Source organism: Hypomesus nipponensis, chromosome 3 (genome assembly GCF_054491055.1).
Source record: "Hypomesus nipponensis isolate SF chromosome 3, ASM5449105v1, whole genome shotgun sequence".
Lineage (NCBI taxonomy): Eukaryota > Metazoa > Chordata > Actinopteri > Osmeriformes > Osmeridae > Hypomesus > Hypomesus nipponensis.
Genome location: NC_140363.1, coordinates 5602430 through 5621692, shown reverse-complemented (window position 1 = coordinate 5621692; position 19263 = coordinate 5602430). Strand labels below are relative to the sequence as shown.

Here is a 19263-nt window from a genome sequence, read left to right as displayed (position 1 = left end):
CACACACACGTGTCAACATACAACACGCACAATTTGAAAAGGAGAAACATTTTGGATTATGAAGACCCGGGAATGAGTCCCAGATGGCGGCCATCTTGCTCAGGACTGAATCACCCTTAGTAGACTGAAAGAACTGCCATACCTGACCAGAGCCTCCTTCAGTCGGCCATTCTGCTCCTCCAGCTGCTTGACATGGTAACTGGAGGCAGCGCCGTCTGAGCCTGAGGAGAACCATCAGGACGAGTCAGGATGAGTCAGGATGAGTCAGGACGAGTCAGAACGAGTCAGGATGAGTCAGGATGAGTCAGGACGAGTCAGGATGAGTCAGGACGAGTCAGGATGAGTCCGAGTAATCAGAGGAGCCAGAAAAGTCGGGATACGTTAGAGGAGTCAATACGAGTCAGACTGGTCGGAGCTAAGCCTCAGTCCTGTGTCTGTCTTGGCGGTGTGTGGTCTGGGAGGACCTCTACCTTTCTCCTCGATCTCGTGCTTCAGGATCTCCAGATCCATGGTGAGCTCCTCCACCTGCTCCTTCATGGAGTCTGCCTCCTGCTGCAGAGACTCCGCCCGCTCCTCCGCCATCTCCTTGTCCAGCGTGGCCATCTCGATGGCGTCCGCCGTGTCGGCCATCTCCTCCATGTAGTGCTCCTTGGCCTCCAGAGCCTCTTTGGCCTCCTGCAGGAGAGGTTTGATGAGAGACAGGTGTGAGGTGTGGAGGTGCTGCAGGGGTAACTGAGGTGTGGAGGTGCTGCAGGGAAAACTGAGGTGTGGAGGTGCTGCAGGGGTAACTGAGGTGTGGAGGTGCTGCAGGGGTAACTGAGGTGTGGAGGTGCTGCAGGGGTAACTGAGGTGTGGAGGTGCTGCAGGGGTAACTGAGGTGTGGAGGTGCTGCAGGGGTAACTGAGGTGTTTAGGTGCTGCAGGGGTAACTGAGGTGTTTAGGTGCTGCAGGGAAAACTGAGGTGTTTAGGTGCTGCAGGGGTAACTGAGGTGTGGAGGTGCTGCAGGGGTAACTGAGGTGTTTAGGTGCTGCAGGGGTAACTGAGGTGTGGAGGTGCTGCAGGGGTAACTGAGGTGTGGAGGTGCTGCAGGGAAAACTGAGGTGTGGAGGTGCTGCAGGGGTAACTGAGGTGTTTAGGTGCTGCAGGGAAAACTGAGGTGTGGAGGTGCTGCAGGGGTAACTGAGGTGTGGAGGTGCTGCAGGGGAAACTGAGGTGTTTAGGTGCTGCAGGGAAAACTGAGGTGTGGAGGTGCTGCAGGGGTAACTGAGGTGTTTTGGTAGTGCAGGGGTAACTGAGGTGTTTCGGTAGTGCAGGGGTAACTGAGGTGTTTAGGTGCTGTAGGGGTAACTGAGGTGTTTCGGTAGTGCAGGGGTAACTGAGGTGTTTCGGTAGTGCAGGGGTAACTGAGGTGTTTCGGTAGTGCAGGGGTAACTGAGGTGTTTCGGTAGTGCAGGGGTAACTGAGGTGTTTCGGTAGTGCAGGGGTAACTGAGGTGTTTCGGTAGTGCAGGGGTAACTGAGGTGTTTCGGTAGTGCAGGAGTAACTGAGGTGTTTCGGTAGTGCAGGAGTAACTGAGGTGTTTCAGTAGTGCAGGAGTAACTGAGGTGTTTAGGTGCTGCAGGAGTAACTGAGGAGGTGAAGGTGCTGCAGGAGTAACTGAGGAGGTGAAGGTGCTGCAGGAGTAACTGAGGAGGTGAAGGTGCTGCAGGAGTAACTGAGGAGGTGAAGGTGCTGCAGGAGTAACTGAGGAGGTGAAGGTGCTGCAGGAGTAACTGAGGAGGTGAAGGTGCTGCAGGAAGAGCTCTCTACCTTCTTGGCCTCCTTGAGCTGTCTCTGCAGCTCGGCCTGCTGCTCCTGCATCTTGCTCCTCCACTCCTGCAGCTGCTCCAGCTGGATGCGGCTCTTCTCCAGCTCCTTCAGCTTGGCCTTGTCCTCCGAGCGCTTCATCCTCAGGGTTTCCAGCTTCTCCTCCAGGTCCTTCACCTGGCCACGCAGGGATTCCTCCTCCTGGGGGGGGGGAGGGGCATCAGCTTCTTAAATACACACGCGGGGGTTGGCTCATGTACGCGTGCATACACACAAATGCGTACGTGTGTCCGCAAACAGAACACGCGCTGGCGTGCATTCTTTCAGGTTCTGTCAACACTCCGACTTCAGAAGCTATCTCCCAGGCTGTTATCAACACGCATACACACAGACAAATGCCACACACACATACGCACACAAACACGCACGCACAGAGACAGACACACACACAAACTAATCAAACACTCCAAGTAGCACTCCAGCCAGTGTTTAAGTGATACAAGTGTTAAGAAGCAACACTTGAGCAAAAGTCACACCACTGCACCTGTGTTGCCATAGAGACGTTGCCCTGGGAACAAACGGGTGAGACAGTGATCATGACAGAATCTTCTGGAATCCCAATTAGCATGAGCAAATGCAGAGGTGACAAAAGTCTCTGCTTGTTAACACATTGTAAACCTACACTCCTCTTCCCCTGTCATCACACAGACCTGCCCCAGGAGATTACTTAAATTGTACACAAAACTGTGCATTACCACATTAAGTCTAGGTGGTGGTTTGTAGCTTGTACTATAGAGTAGTAATGTGTACGTCATGCTATGTAAGTACATACTGTATTCCAGAGTGCTAGTGTGTGTGTGTGTATACTGTACCAGTGTGTGTGTGTGTGTGTGTGCTGTGCTAGTGTGTGTGTATGCTGACTCGTGCAGCCGGCTGACCTTGCTGGGCAGTGGAGGCGGGGGGGCCCCGGGGGAGAGCAGCCCTCCCGGAGTGGGGATGACCGGGGCAGCCAGGGGGGTCTGGGCCGGGGTGCTGGGCTCACTGCTGCTCATCTCCCCGGCCGAAGCCGAGCCTGAGGCCCCCGGCTTGGAGGTCCCCGTGGGCCGGGTGGGCTGGATGGAGACAGAGGTGGTCAGAGGAGGTACAGACAGGGGATACTAGAGACAGGAGGGACAGGACATACAGACAGGAGAAACTAGGATATAACTGTGATATATCAGGCTGTATTAGACGTTGAGAGGAAGAATGTTGGAGGATGCACACCAAACAAATTGACATTGATGGGTTTCGCTTTAGAAAAATTCCGGAAAACAACCAACAGATAAGGGTCGGAGGTCATGTTGTCCTGCGATAGTTTGGTTACGTAAGGCTGGACAGAGGAGTGGACAGAACTGGGCTCACCTTGGGCCGTCTGGCCGTGGTCTGCAGAGGTGAGGAGAAGGAGGACCGAGGGAGCATGCAGAGAGGGACGTGATGGAGGAGTGCAAGGCGAGGGCAGGATGAGGGGGTAGGATGAGGGTGTAGGATAATGGTGGTGGATGAAAGGTAGGAAGAGGGCAGGATGAGGGTGTAGGATGAGGATGTAGGATGAGGGTGTAGGATGATGGTGATGGATGAAAGGTAGGAAGAGGGCAGGATGAGGGTGTAGGATGAGGATGTAGGATGAGGGGGTAGGATGGAGGTGGTGGATGAAAGGTAGGAAGAGGGCAGGGTGAGGGTGTAGGATGAGGATGTAGGATGAGGGGGTAGGATGGAGGTGGTGGATGAAAGGTAGGAAGAGGGCAGGATGAGGATGTAGGATGAGGGGGTAGGATGGAGGTGGTGGATGAAAGGTAGGAAGAGGGCAGGGTGAGGGTGTGGTCAGGGATAAAAGGAGAAAAGCAGAGACACAAACATACAGGGTTAGTGAAACCAAAGTGAGCTCATACACAGAGCTGTACTGAATGACACCATGCTGTAAAAAAAATGTAGACATGAGGTTATCTGAGCCCTGAGCTATGCACTTTCCCCACCAGAAACACTCTCTGACCAGGACTAATACCGGATCACATTACACACAATCCTACTCTCTCTCGGGCTCTCTGCCTGCTTCCTGTCCTCCACCCCCTCCTCTCCTCCGCTCCAACCTCCTCCTCTCCTTTACTCCACCCCTTTCTTGTTCCAGCTCATGAAGAGCTAGTCCCAGTCTGGTTCATGTCTGGCTGGTTCTATCTGGCCACATGACAGGGTCACTGGGTTGGGACAGCGTGACTGGTGGTGCCACCAGGGAACTAGAAGGCTGCTTTGTATGAGGGACATCACCCTGGGATAGGTTAACCCTGGGCTTATCAGAGCCCTGCTCTACCACCCTGGGCCTATCAGAGTCCTGCTCTACCCCCCTGGGCCTATCAGAGCCCTGCTCTACCACCCTGGGCCAATCACAACTCTGCTTCACTACCCTGCACCTATCAAACTGGCTGACTGACTTGCTGACTAGCTGGCTGAGATCTGCAAACTGTGTCTTAACTTCTTTCCTATGGCACGGTCAAAATAACCTGCTGTTCTTCTATACTGTGGTCTCCCCTTCTCTTTCTACTATTCCCCATCTCTCCTTCTCTTACCTGTGGTCTAACTATATCTCCTTCCCTACCTGTGGTCTATGTATTCTTCTGTACATGTGGTCTAACTATGTCTCCTTCTCTACCTGTGGTCTAACTATCTCTCCTTCTCTCTCTCCTGTGGTATAACTATCTCTCCTGTGGTCTAACTATGTCTCCTTCTCTACCTGTGGTCTAACTATCTCTCCTTCTCTACCTGTGGTCTAACTATCTCTCCTTCTCTCTCACGGGTGGTCTAACTATCTCTCCTTCTCTCTCACGGGTGGTCTAACTATCTCTCCTTCTCTCTCACGGGTGGTCTAACTATCTCTCCTGTGGTCTAACTATCTCTCCTTCTCTCTCACCGGTGGTCTAACTATCTCTCCTTCTCTCTCTCCTGTGGTCTAACTATCTCTCCTTCTCTCTCACGGGTGGTCTAACTATCTCTCCTTCTCTCTCACCGGTGGTCTAACTATCTCTCCTTCTCTCTCTCCTGTGGTCTAACTATCTCTCCTTCCCTGTGTAAAGTGCTTCCTTGGATCTTCCATATACCCTGGCCTCCCTTATTGGATTAGGGCTGGACCCATCAGCAGAAATTAGCTTCACCCAACAGCTGCACCAAACCAGACCTGACAGCTTCTTAAGCAGTAACATCTACTGTGCCCAAGCTGCCTGCAGACCTGGCTGAACCCAGCCCGGCAGAGAGGTCAAGGTTCAAACCAACCTTACGTCTGTCTATCTGAGAGGATTACAATAATAATGTATTCATTGAGCTTTTATCCAAAGTGACCTACAGAGGGGGATTCGAACCTGTGATCTCTCAATCTGCAGTCAAATGCTCAACCACTGATACATAGCACCCATCCTATCCTCATCAAGATGAATGGAGAACAGAGTTAACATAGTTGGCTATGGACTGGACAATCTGACCTCCACTCAGCCTAGGTTAACTTTTTGAACTGTGACCTTGTCCACTGTCCGGGGCAGTGATGTATACTACGCCCTAGGCACCGCAACCTCTGTGTAATAAGACCCTTAGTTGACTCTCCCTTTCCATACAAACAACATTAGATTTAACACAGCAATACAATCAAGCAAGAAGCACAGAATACCAAAATCTCGAGAACAACTGAAAATGGCTGCCATTCCCTGTAAACCTCACACATAAGATAACACGTAAAGATCTACGTGGTACTTTGGACTGCTCTTACAGCAGCATGTGTCAGCTAAAGATCCAACATAGTTGAGGTACACAGCGATATCCCCACAGACAGCAAGATGACAAGGCATGACCATGTCTAACTAAACAGATCAGATATGAACTACAAACACACCGAAATGACAGGTGCTAGAATAAGGCTGGCTGACCCAACGTCAAACCCATCTTTACATAATGAACAGAAACGCGACCCTCGAATGCAACAAAGCGTGAATGAAACCTCAAGTGTGCATGACAGAAATAATCACAGGAAGAAACAGACGGTGATCAGTACCTTCCGTGGGGCGGGAGTCTGTCTCATCATATTTGCAAGAGAAGAAGACACAGACACACACACGGTCACACACACAACCGGTCACACACACAGTCACACACAGACACAAAGGGATGAAACAGGCAGGAGGACTCAGTCCTACAGATCCACAAAGATAGGAGGAATAGCAGTCCCGGCTTCACACAGACAGACAGACAGACAGACAGGCAAGCGGCAGACAGACAGCCGAAGCCTCGACGCTGGGCTCAGGCAAGGAAGCCGCAGTGCAAATGGCTGCAGATCGTTTCTTCCCAGGCTCCCCCAGCTCCTTCCTCTGCAGCCTGCAGCCTCTTCAGTAAACCAGAGCAGTCGGCAGGGTTGCCAGAGCTGATCCCTCAGACCCCCCTCTCACGCTGACTAAGACTCTGACATCTCGCTGCAAGCCAGTCTGACAAGCCCGTGTTCTCCCAGAGACGCTCCTCTCCTCTATCGCTCCCTCCCTCCGTTTCTCCCTCCTTCCTCTGCTCACTGTGGTCGGCCAACCAATGGCCTGCTTCAGCATTACATCACTGCTCTGCTCCCCCAACACACACAATGGATACATGGAGAGAGAGAGGAGGGAGGTGAAAAAGAGCACCAAAGTGTCTGTGAGAATGTGTGCATGTATGTGTGTGTCTGTGTGTGTGTGTGTGTGTGTGTGAGGGGCGTGTCATGAGGGAGAGGGTAGAGAGGGAGAGAGGGGATGGAGAGAGGGAGGAGGAGCTGAGGAGGGGGGGTAGCACTGATGCAAGACTCCCCCTGTATCCTAGCAACCCCACTCAATGGCCCTCTATGGGCCTATTTAAATTAGCTTTACAAAACAATAGGATCAGGGAGGGTGAGTGTGTCTGCTGCATATGGTCACCCAGGACAGAGGAGGCCGTGTAGAGACAGTAGATAGATATAGATATACAGAAATATTGACAGGAACACAAACAGACATTGGAAGCCCAGTCTTATCCTACCCTACCTTGGTACTAGCTCTACACTGGGCCCAGCCCAACCCTGCCTTGCCCTATCCTACTTTTCTCTGCCCTAGTCTGCTGTACCCTCCCCTGCCCAGCCCTGCCCCACCTTACATTACCCTGCCCAGAGGATCACATGCTCTTGGATAAGCAGCAGTGTCTCTTCCCCGGGTCTGCTTAATCTGCCCCCCTGCGGTGCCCACAGACCTACTGAACGGGTACCAAAGTGGATTAACTCAATTAGGATATTCTACTTAACTGTGCTTTACACCGTGAATACTTGACTAGATACTCCATACAGTCCTCACTACACTGAATCAAATCAGCTATTATGGTAAAAGTAAGGACAAGATATAAAGGGACAGCAATTCCAACTCCAAAATAATGTAAATCAGTCTATTCTCTTGGACCTGGTGCACTGGATACACAATGACGCTTTTGAGCCACTCATTGCAGAAGCAAAAGTGGGGGGAAAACTAAATGTGTGCATGTCCATTAACAGGCTTCACAGGAAACAAGTGTCCTCTTAAAAAAATTAAGGAAGATATCTTTCCCTCTCTCTCCCTTTCTGCGTCTCTTTCTCCCCATCTTTACCCGTCTCTATCCAATCTCTAACTCGCTCTTTCATGCTTACCTGAAAGGGAGAGCTCCCTTTCTCCTCGCTCTCTCTTACACTCTCCCTGCACTCTCCTCTCTCTGTCTTCCCTCTCACTCACTAGAAGTGCTCCAACCTGAGGGCTCAGTATATGATGTATACAACCTCTGCCTGGAGGTACTGTACAGTTCCACCATTTCTACATCACCAGAAATTGTGTGTGTGTGTGTGTGTGTGTGGGGGGGGGGGTCGGGGGGTAGAGATGGTCACTGTTGCTGAGTGTAGTTGACCTGGCAGGTAATCCATACTGTGCAGACAGACTGTCTGGATCCCCAGCAGGACTAGGTCCAACACCCAGAACCTGATGTTTCCCAGAAGCTCTAATGTGACCCCGCCCAGGAGGGAAGCACATTGGACCAGCGTATCAATAGTCCCGTGCAGCACAAACACAGTCTATGGAAAACACAGACCAGTGACCAGACAGAAAAACTAGCTAGCATAGGATCTAAAGATCAGGCAGATGAGCAAGCCACCAGAAAGGTAGCAACCAGATAGGACAGCTAATAACCAGACAGACAGGAGAGCTAGCTAGCATAGGACTTGGTGACCAGACAGGAGTGCTAGAAACCAGACAAGCATGCTCACATACAGATAACAGCAATAACAACCAGAGAGGAGAGTTAGCAACCAGACAGGCGAGCTAGCAACCAGATAGGAGAGGAGCTAGCATAGGAGCTAGCATAGGAGCTAGCGACCAGACAGGCAAGCTAGCAAACAGATAGGAGAGCTAGCTAGCATAAGAGCTAGCAACCTGACAGGAGAGCTTGAGACCAGAAAGCCGAGCTAACAACCAGACAGGAGAGACATGGCACTGAGCTCCCCTGGTTGCGTCTTACATTACAAACACACGGTCACATACACAAACAATAAACACACACAGCCATGGTTTTGATGAGGAACTTGGGGTGCAGGTGGGTTGTCATGAGGTGCTGTTGCCATGCAGCTAGGCCAATCAGAGCCACGGTTACCACATTTATAACATGACAACTGTTACCGAGGTTCTGGAGGCATGTGCCACCTTTTTGGGCTTCACTCCTCGCTGCGTGATCACAGGGAAGGAGGGGGTGCAAAGGTGTCAGGGTTAGAGGTCAAGGTTACAGTTCACATGCTGAAGGTGATGAGAAGATTGAGTTAGTGCTGTTTGTGCTCTTTATCTATTCAAGTTAATCAAAAAAAGACACATTGCAAACAAACAAACGCACACACATATACAAAAATGTATCCAGAGGCATTATGTATGCCTACAAACACTGACTATGTCTGGTTTATTTGTGTATCGACCTTTTTAGATTGTGAACTATTGTTGAGCCAGGCTTGTGATGCTGACAAGAGCTGACAGGCTGATCATCCAGGCCCCTCAGGGGAGAGGATATTAGAGGAGAAGAGAGGAGAGGAGGACAGAGTAGAGGAGGTGAGGGTAGAACGGTGAAAGGAAGAAGCGGGGATGTGGAAAGGAGGAGGGAGAAGGGTGATGAGAGGAGGAGGAGAGGGAGGATGGAGAAGTGAGAGGAGGATTGAGAAGGGAGCTGAGGATAGAGAAGAGAGAGGAGGATGAGGAGGAGGAGAGGAACATGAACAGTCAGTCGTGTCCACGGAGACACGTTGACACGATACCTCCTCTCCATCATATCACCTCTCCTGCGTATCACCTCTCCTCACCTCCCTTCCTCTCTCTCTTCCATCCTTCCTCCTCACCCTGAACTGTGAAGCCTATGTTTTGCTTCCTGCCAAGGATCGCAGTTGAAGCAGAAGCAGAACTCAAATAATCAAACATCAATCATATCTGAGACATTAATTGAGACTTTCAACAAATTCTTAAAAGCAAATCATCAAAGAAACCACAAAAAGAAGAAAAGAAGACTTTCAGGCATTCAGGAAATAAACTGGTGATCAAAGGGTGCCCTCTGCTGGACAGGAAATTAACAAACAGATCCTGGATGTGGTCCAGACTGCTACGCAGTCAAACAGACTGTGGAGATTTGGAGGAATGAAGGGTAACAAGGAACAGCAGAGGAGGACGTAAGAGAAGGGGGCTAGGATGGTGAGAGGCAGATCAGGGTCCATGACTCTGGGAAGAGGGATTAAACAGGAGAGCTGAACCAGCCTACAATACCATCGCTGTATTTAACATTCTGGAGCATTGAAGCATTCAGGAGCAATACAGTCATGTAAGACGCTTTAGGGATTACAAACACACATCTAACATATGACAGCCTGTCACACAACACCGCTGTTTCTATGAAAACAAATCCACTTTTAGGAAAACTTTCACACCAGAAGACACAGTTAGTTTTAACATTCAGGTCAGTCAGCTGGATGTGTGATAAATGGTGTGTGTGCTGGTATGTGTTTGTCTGTTCAGGTGTGAACATGCTCAGGTGTGTGTGCGTGCGTGTGCTCAGGTATGTGTGTGTTCAAGTGTGTGTTCCCTCCAGATAGGCACCCTATCTCGGTGTGCTGCCCCCTGATTGGTGGAGAGCTCTTGGCTCAGGTCCTATCACTCACCAGTTTATTGGACTTGGGCAAGTCCAGGATATCTGAGGAGAAAGGGAAAACAAACAAGACTTTAGTATATTATCTACAATATCCCTACAGAGAGTGAAGGTCTGCACACATCCTGGTTTGAACCCGACAATGTAAACAGGAAATACAGCTGCTGTCTCCCAGGTAGGGGAGCCATGTGATCCTCTGTACCTGGATGGCTTCGGAGCTTGCTCATGCTCTCAGATCCTTCAAGTAAATAACACCCACCCCCCAGGGAGAGACCTTACCCTGAATAACACACACCCCTCCTCTCCTTTCATCCCCCTCCTCCTCTCCCTCCTGTCCTGTTCTGTCTTCGGACCTCATCCCCTTCCCCCTCCTGCTCCTCTCCTCCTCCTTCTCCTCCCCCTCCTGTTCTCTTCCTCCTCCTATCCTCTCCTTGTCCTTCTCCCCTCCTCCTCCTCTCTTCCTCTCCTTCCGCCTCCCCCTCTTTCCCCCTGTTTCTCTCACTTGTCCTCCTCTCCCTCTGTTCCACTGTAAGCTCCAAATACAGAGCCCTGCCCCCCCCAAAAAAAATCACTGCTGCAGTGAGCTGTAACCATAGCAACACCCCTTTGGCACCACTCAGCCACTGCCTAGGACACAATCTTTGTTCTGACGGAGATATGAAAAACAAAAAAGAAATATAGAGAAAAAAAAACATTAATGACAGAAAAAGAGACAGGGAGAGAGAGACAGATTGCCTTTTCTGTGTATGTATGAATGAGTCAGACTGAGGTCAGTAGAATATCACATATGTTGTGAGTCTAGGGGTGCAGAGGGGCGCAGAGACCACAAGCTGCTTGACTCATTGTACCAGCCCTGGGTAACAAGACTGGGTGTGAAAGCACGTGCAGGGGACCATGATAGCTAAAGCTGATGAAAAGCTACAGGATAACAGTTACCTCCCTCCTCTTCTCAAACCCTCCACCCCTCCCTCTCATCCTTCCTCCCTCACTCCCCATTTCCCTACCTACCTTCCATCCTCCTCTCCATCCTTCCCTCTACCCACTCATCCTCCCTCCCCTCCTCCCTCCCTTCCATCCTCCCCTCATCTCCCTTACGTCCTCCCCTCTGTCCATCCCTCAAAACTCCCTCCTCCCTCTATCCTCTGCCTCCCTCCCGCCACCACCCCCCATACTCCCTGTCTTCCATCTTCCCTCCCACCCCTCCTCCTGGCTCCCCTGTAGCTTCTCCTCCGCACCTCGCTTGGGGACCTTGGAGGTGGCCGGTTCAGGTGTCTCAGGAGACGTGGTGTCTGCACCATCATCCACCAGCTGAATCTGAGGGAGAGAGAGGAGAGGGAGGGAGACAGGGGGAGAGAAGGGAAGACGGAGGGAGGGAGAGAGGAGGAGAAGGAGGGAGGGAGGGAGAGGGAGAGAAAAGGGGAGAGAGGGAGGGAGATAGAGGGGGAGAGAGAAAGAATTGGAGAGGGACAGAGATATAAAGGGATAGATGGGGAGAGAAAGAGAGAAGTAGGGAGAGGGTGAGAAGAAGAGAAGGAGGGAGAGAAGAGAAGAGAAGGAGAAAGGGAGGAGGCAGAGGGACAATAGAAAGGAGAGAGAGACATCAGAATATTAATCTTTGTGCGAAATATAATTACGGTTACTGACTGTCATGTGTGTATCCACAGCAACCATTTCATCCCAAAGCATCTGGAGTGTTTACTCTGTTACAGTCTGGAACCAACCAAGCAAAGGTACAGTATCTAATCAATATTTATATGATATTTATGCTGATCTACAGATTTGACTTAACACGGAAGAGAGAGAAAGATGTACAGACTTATAATGAGTGCAAGGAGTGAGACAGACAGAAAGAGAAAGAGAAAGAGAGAGAGAGAGAGAGAGAGAGAGAGAGAGAGAGAGAGAGAGACAGAGAGACAGAGAGACAGAGAGACAGAGAGAGAGAGAGAGAGAGAGAGAGCGTCTCACCTGGCTCTGCCGTACGAAGATGCCGTGGTTCTCCTCGCAGGTGAAGTATCGCTTGCCCTGCACCGTGCCATCGTTCTTGCCCTTGGCCTCGTCCAGGATCACGCCCACCCACTTGCCCGAGGCGAACAGCGTGGCGCCGATGAAGGCCACTGTGCCCCGCTGGCCCTTCCCGATCACCTCCACCAGGGAGCCCACCTTGGCCGGCCGGCCGCCCCCGTCAGAACTCATCCTACTGCTGCCACTGCTGGTGGTCTGGGGGGGAAGATGGAACAGCATGAGGTGTAAGTCTGGGGGTGGGGGCAAAGAGCAGAAAGAAGACACAGCAATAGACATGTCTGTCTGGGGCGAGGAGAGGGGGAACAATCACACCATTGGTGACACGTCTGGGGTGGAGGTGGGAGGAGACGAGAAACAGGGACAGCAGATACCATGAGAAGGACTGTGATCGTTTGGTGATCTAATAATGCTGGCAACACAATTAGCAGAGCTGTGCTATGAAAAACTGCGGAACATGACTCAGCAAAAAGGAAGAATGTTGGATTCAACCTGAGAGGATGTGGTTATCCCAGCACCCTGGTTATCCCAGATCCCTGGTTATCCCAGCACCCTGGTTATCCCAGATCCCTGGTTATCCCAGATCCCTGGTTATCCCAGCACCCTGGTTATCCCAGCACCCTGGTTATCCCAGATCCCTGGTTATCCCAGATCCCTGGTTATCCCAGATCCCTGGTTATCCCAGCACCCTGGTTATCCCAGCACCCTGGTTATCCCAGATCCCTGGTTATCCCAGATCCCTGGCTATCCCAGCACCCTGGTTATCCCATATTCCTGGTTATCCCAGCACCCTGGGTATACCAACACCCTGGACGTAACTCTAATAGCACAGGATTTGCGTCCAACATTCTAGTTTTGGTCCCTTATGTGGGCTCTTCTTTCGGAGGACGTAGGGAGGGCCAGGACCCTCCCCAGCCCAGACTTCTTCAGTTCAGGCCTGGGAGGGAGGAGGGGGGGGCAGGTCCCAAGGATGATGGTGGATGAGTAACACTAATAGCACAAAATCCCTCAGTTTGACACTTCTGTCCTAACTCTTATAAGGGTTATGAGTTGTATGGGGGCAATATGCCTGTCTAGATGTCTGCCAGGGGGGCTGTGTGGTGGTCTAGATGGAAGGCTGTGTGGTGGTCTAGATGGAAGGCTGTCTGGTGGTCTAGATGGAAGGCTGTGTGGTGGTCTAGATGGAAGGCTGTGTGGTGGTCTAGATGGAAGGCTGTCTGGTGGTCTAGATGGAAGGCTGTCTGGTGGTCTAGATGGAAGGCTGTCTGGTGGTCTAGATGGAAGGCTGTGTGGTGGTCTAGATGGAAGGCTGTGTGGTGGTCTAGATGGAAGGCTGTGTGGTGGTCTAGATGGAAGGCTGTGTGGTGGTCTAGATGGAAGGCTGTGTGGTGGTCTAGATGGAAGGCTGTCTGGTGGTCTAGATGGAAGGCTGTGTGGTGGTCTAGATGGAAGGCTGTGTGGTGGTCTAGATGGAAGGCTGTGTGGTGGTCTAGATGGAAGGCTGTGTGGTGGTCTAGATGGAAGGCTGTGTGGTGGTCTAGATGGAAGGCTGTGTGGTGGTCTAGATGGAAGGCTGTCTGGTGGTCTAGATGGAAGGCTGTGTGGTGGTCTAGATGGAAGGCTGTGTGGTGGTCTAGATGGAAGGCTGTGTGGTGGTCTAGATGGAAGGCTGTGTGGTGGTCTAGATGGAAGGCTGTGTGGTGGTCTAGATGGAAGGCTGTGTGGTGGTCTAGATGGAAGGCTGTCTGGTGGTCTAGATGACGAGAGGTCTGTCTACAACAGAGTTCCAACGAGGAGAGGAGAGGTGGAAGGACAGAAGATCAGGGCGACTTCCTTCTTGAAACTCAATCTTAAATATCCAGATAATCTGAGACGGCGAAAAACAATACTGCAGATGACTGAAACAGAATCTAAATATTGTCCAGGCTCTTGACCTGTCTGTAAAGAGAGCAGTTGCCTTAGATGGCTGTTCAGTAAAATGGCGATATACAGGCTCTTTGTCTGGGCAGTCTCACATGCTGCAGTGTGACTGTCATTACAGTCCCTAATATCAACTGGGGAATTTTAAGACCAGGGCTTTGAGAACGCTTAATCTCAAAGACACCACTACCTCTTAGGTAGTTAAACTAGTCAACATTCCTCGCCTACGTTCTTTACAGTGAGATTTAACCACCAATAATCGAAAGAAAAAAAGGCCAAAGTTAAAGTGAAGCAGGCAACAGCTGGACTACACCATATCACCCTGTGTTTTGCCTTTTTTTGGGATTGGTCAATAGGAACATCCAGGAACGCTCAATTTCAGGTGCACCAAAACAAGCATACCTTGGTGTACTATAATTGGCTCCTATGTTTATAAATATTTATCTATATATCTATATTGATACAGTAGAGACAGAAGGGCTGGAAATACAGCATTGGCTGTCATTGTTGAAAATATATTTTGTTATAGTTCCAATTCCTCGAGATAATAAAAGCAGCAAAAAAAAATACATGAATACACTTACAAATTGCGTGCCAAAACACATACCGTTGTGCTGGTTCAACGTGACAATCCCAGCCAGAGCGCAAGCACAACCCTGGAAACACCTGACACACAGACTAAGAGCGTTAGTGACTTCTGTCCTCCAACCAAACCTCTGAGTGCAAAGAGCTTAGAAGAAACCCAGAAAGGGATCAATTTGAGCATATTCAATCCCCCTCAGGATTCCTGAGTCTAGGAGTGTCTGATCCAAGTCCGGACCGAGGCAGCAGGAAAACAAGTCTTGTTTGTTTCATCCATAGCTATTCCCCATATCCCATGGATGCCCCGCACAACTTTGACTGCAGTTCTGCTGAACATTCAGACCATTGGTCCGTGACATGAAACAGGTCCGAGTAGTTGCACATCCTCCACACTCAATACCAAACCTCAGGCTTGTAGTTGAAAGTTGTGTGGGCCTGAGTGCTTTGTTAGACCACAACCGCAGGATCAAACATTCATAGTGTCTTATATAATACCTAGGCCAGTGCACCATGCTGTAGGAGGGAGGTAAGGGGTTCAGGGGAGGCAGTCTGAATTATTCACTAGCACTCTACTCTTACAACAACACAGACACACGCCAGGCTCATGCTACATCGTGCCTGCTGGTGGCTACCAGCACCAGAGGCGTACAAACAAGAGCGGGGACCCCAGTCACCCCAGCAGACAGGGGACGCTATCCCAGCACCCTGCCCACCGGACACAGCAACACTTCCATGATTCATATTCCAATTTGAATACCATCATACAAAACGGTAATAAACAGACATACAAATACTACATAAAGATAGGGGATTGAGAAAAACAAGGATCAGAAGTACATAGTTAAAGTAACGACAAAGAATTGGTGAGCACTGATGATGTCATTCCTGTGTGACCACAAAGAGGGGTAACGGCTAGGAAGTGATGTCACGCTGGCTGACTGAGTGTCCGGGGACAACAATAGACCAACCATTACACGGCCCTAAATATCTCCTGCTCCTGCAGCCACCCCTTCAAATACACAAGGCCTGGTGTCTTCCAGACACGAGACACCATGATCGGACACAGCCCGGACACTGAGGCAGAAACACTGAGATAGGTGAGATTAGAGATGAGGTTATGAGGTCATTCAGAGCATCCTAATCCCCTTATCTGAAGCGCAAACACATCAACACCTGACAGACGGGGCGACACACAGCACATCCGCCAGGATGCCAAGCACCAGGACAGGAAGCGGGGCGGGGGAGGGCGGGAGGAGCCCGTCTCCCACAGCAGCTGCCCCTCCCCAACGCTCCTCAAACCCCCTCGTCTGTTCGACATGTAAACACACACTCACCCGGGTGTACGTGTTCCTCCTAGTCTGAGACATGTCTGGATGTTCTCCACAGTCACAGCCTGCTGTCTCTGCTGCGCTGAGGCAGGTGCTGAGTGGCGGGTGGGATGCAGACACACAGGAAGACAGGGTTCGGTGATGCTACTGTAGGGTCTCTGCTCTCCCCCCCAAATCACAGCATCCCTGCCCTGCTTCTCAGACCCTGGGCTGGGCTACCTCCCCTCCCTGTGGAAGCTGGTCAGACGTGGGTCCTGAGCCTGGGTGGTCTGGGGCTTCCGGACGGCCTGAGGATCTGCCTCGCTCCCTCCCCCTGGGGCTGGAGAGGCGAGGAGAAGGATGAACGGACCAAACCGAAAGAGACAGGAGGAGCAGAGAGGAAGCGGTGGCAAGTGGCGGTGGGCTGCGAGGCGGCACTGCGCTACAGTCTGCACTGGCCTTCTGCGGGAGGGAGGGCTGCTAGGCCCAGACTGCTGCACTGGGTCCTAGAGCCTGCCACGTTCAGGATGCTTTCTCATGCAATCTTCCACCTCGTCAACCAGAGGCAGCGTCTCTCTCTCCTCCGTGTCCCGGCTAGAGTTAGGGATGATCAGAGGATTGGTAGTGTAGTGGTAATAAACCTGAATGTTTTATTTAGTAGTCTGTTGCTTTCACAGCAGACACTAAACATGGTTCTGTATATATTAGAATGAGCAGTGCCAGCAGAGGCAGACCAGTCCAATGTGTTTGCAGATGCGTCTAAGCAGACCTTCACAGAAGAATCGCACTCATTTCACCCACTACTCGAGTCTAAAGACAAACCATAAACCACAAACCACTGGCCATGCTTGTAATTCCAAACCAAGCAACAGTGTTTCAACTCGTGTTTGAAAATGCTGATCTATCACTTCACAAAGCTCACACCTGTTTGGGGGCTTTGAAAAAGAGGGAGTAGCCAAACACACAGACTATGGTCAATGTATTTCTACAATCAGCCCTGCCCAGCTCAATTCATTTGATTTCATTGTGTCGGAACACAAAAGCCTTGTGGGCTGCAGTCACATACAGCACAGACAGCTCACTGTAAGCAAAGCAGATTGCATGATGTGTTGGCAGATTACGACAGGCAAAAGGGATTCACGTTCACTATCAGCTAACTGTAACTACTGGGATTGTCCACCTATTTGATCTGTTTTGAGGACTAAAGAGGGGCCGATGCTCATTGAGGCGGGGGATGAGTAACTGTAATAGCATACAAACACAAACAAGCCCTCTTGACCAAACCACATGCGATGCATGAACACTATTCATCATAATTAACTATTAAGGATTCAATATAAATGAGCAGTGCAAAGGCTGGTTACAGTTTGAATCAAATTCAAAATGAAAATGCTATTAAAGCAGGTGTATGCTAGACAGGACAGGTCTGGTTCAGGCTGGGTGCTTGGAATAGTTTTCAGTTAGAGACAGAGATTTAGTCATTAGGAAATACCTGCAGTGCCTCTGGGGGTGGGGGTGTTGGTGGGGAGAGGGGCAGTGCTGATGGCAGAGGAGAGAGAGACTCTTCTTTCCCAGGCAAGAGAGTAGAGATAGGAGGTAGAGATATAAGGTAGAGATAGAGGACCGAGATAGAGGATGGAGATATAGGATGGAAATAGAGGGTAGAAATAGATCGCAAAGATAGGAAGTGGAGATAGAGGGTAGATATAGAGGGTAGAGATATAGGGCAGATATAGAGGTCAGAGATCGGAGGTGAAGATAGAGGGTAGATATAGGAAGTAGATAGAAAGTGTACTGATAGATGGTGGGGATAGAGATCTGTGTGATGCTGATCTGGTATGATGTCCGGGACACGCGCAGTGAGTGTTTGCACCCCTGGCTACACCCCTGTCAGCATTTCCAGAAGTTTCTTTTTACCCTGTAAATACGACACCATCAATCCTGATATGAACTGGTTAAAGGTCTATAAAGGGAACTTAAAAAGGTAGTCATTGTCAATAAAGCAGCAGCTGTGAGCTAGCGTTTCAGTCATAAAGACTTATACTAGAACCATGATGCTTCGTTTACGGTATGTTGCGTAGCATGCGTGAATATACCCTAAAATACCCTACAGCGTTTTACTTCAGGCTGTAGTATGAATTAACCCTTTGATACACAACATGGGTCCAAAGTGACCCGACAGAGTTTACATTTTCTTTATCTTCCCCAAAAATGTATCTAATCATTCAGTATTTCAGGTATTCCTCAATGAACTTGTTTTTAGTCATCACAAGTCCTTATTTTCATATTTTCTGAAAATTACCCAAATGCATTGACCCACATTCATTTCCCACATTCCTTTCCTAAGACATTTCATGTATGGCCGAGTGTTTCTTTGCCATATCTTTTCAAATCAATTTATTTCATAATGTAATATTCCAAGTATTAATTAAATATCTTGTTTTTGATTGCCACAAATACTTATTTTTTTCTTTTCTTACCTTCAGTTTCCAGACATGGGTCAAAAATGACCCATGTGTATTCCTATGGAGTTTTGTAGGCATTTTTAATATTTGTTAATTTTTGCAATTTGGAACATATTTACTGTAGACAACTATTCACCTGCCACACATTTCACAAATCAACACAGCTGATTTTAGGCTGGGAGATGTTCATCAGTGACATAATGGAGGAGGTCCTGAAATGCAACAACTTACAGATAAAGAGCTGCAGCAGCAAAAGTGAAAGAGAGGAGAAGCCTGGACAAACAAACTTGGTCAAGCTTGGCCTATATCAGTTTGACCCTCCTTGCAGGGGAGGACAAGAGCCTAGATGTGGCCTTGCAGGAGCATTTTTGGATTCAATTGCAAAATCCAATGTATAAAGCCACCATGGGGCAAAGAGATAAGATATCAGCAGCTTCATACTTTTGCTTCATGACAGGGCTTTGTGACAAGAAACAGATCACATAGCAGCATTCAGGTATGTGTGTGACTGTTTCCTGGTTAATTGCAGAGGACGGTTCAATCCCAGTAACGTTATCACCAGAGATGAGCAGTGTGTGCCATACATGCCCAAAAAGCCTGCAAAATATGGAATTCAAATATTCTGGATGTGAGGGTCCCCTATGTGGTCAACTGAGTGTTCACCCCTTCCAGTGTCCCTCTGAGTGAGAAGCTTCTTGAGAGGAACCTGAACATTGTGGGGACTCTTTGCCAGAACAAGCCAAACATACATGTCACAAAGGCATCCAAATCCAAGGAGATGCCAAGTTCCGAATTTTTCCATGGTCATGCTGCCATTCAATTTGGATTCAATGGCAACATGACCATGGTGAGCTATGTGCAGAAGAAGGGAAAGGCTCTTGTCCTTCTGAGCACCATGCATGATGACAAAGCAGTGGATGACAACAATGTTGGGATCCAGTACTGTAACAAAGGAAAAGCAGGA

The 19263-nt window shown here is 49.7% G+C and overlaps 1 protein-coding gene across 1 annotated transcript in view; it reads right to left on the bottom strand.

Moving 5' to 3' along the window:
- dctn1b (dynactin 1b) overlaps positions 1-19263 on the bottom strand; it is a 31341-nt gene that overhangs the window by 10543 nt on the left and 1535 nt on the right. The window contains exons 2-11 of the mRNA XM_084673348.1: positions 15862-16174; positions 11972-12223; positions 11242-11320; positions 10020-10051; positions 3209-3229; positions 2746-2919; positions 2352-2375; positions 1811-2008; positions 471-675; positions 143-221 (exon numbers count right to left, since the gene is read on the bottom strand). Of these exons, the coding sequence (XP_084529474.1) occupies positions 143-221; positions 471-675; positions 1811-2008; positions 2352-2375; positions 2746-2919; positions 3209-3229; positions 10020-10051; positions 11242-11320; positions 11972-12223; positions 15862-15894 (1097 nt within the window). The 5' untranslated portion in view covers positions 15895-16174. The remainder of the gene's footprint in view (positions 1-142; positions 222-470; positions 676-1810; positions 2009-2351; positions 2376-2745; positions 2920-3208; positions 3230-10019; positions 10052-11241; positions 11321-11971; positions 12224-15861; positions 16175-19263) is intronic.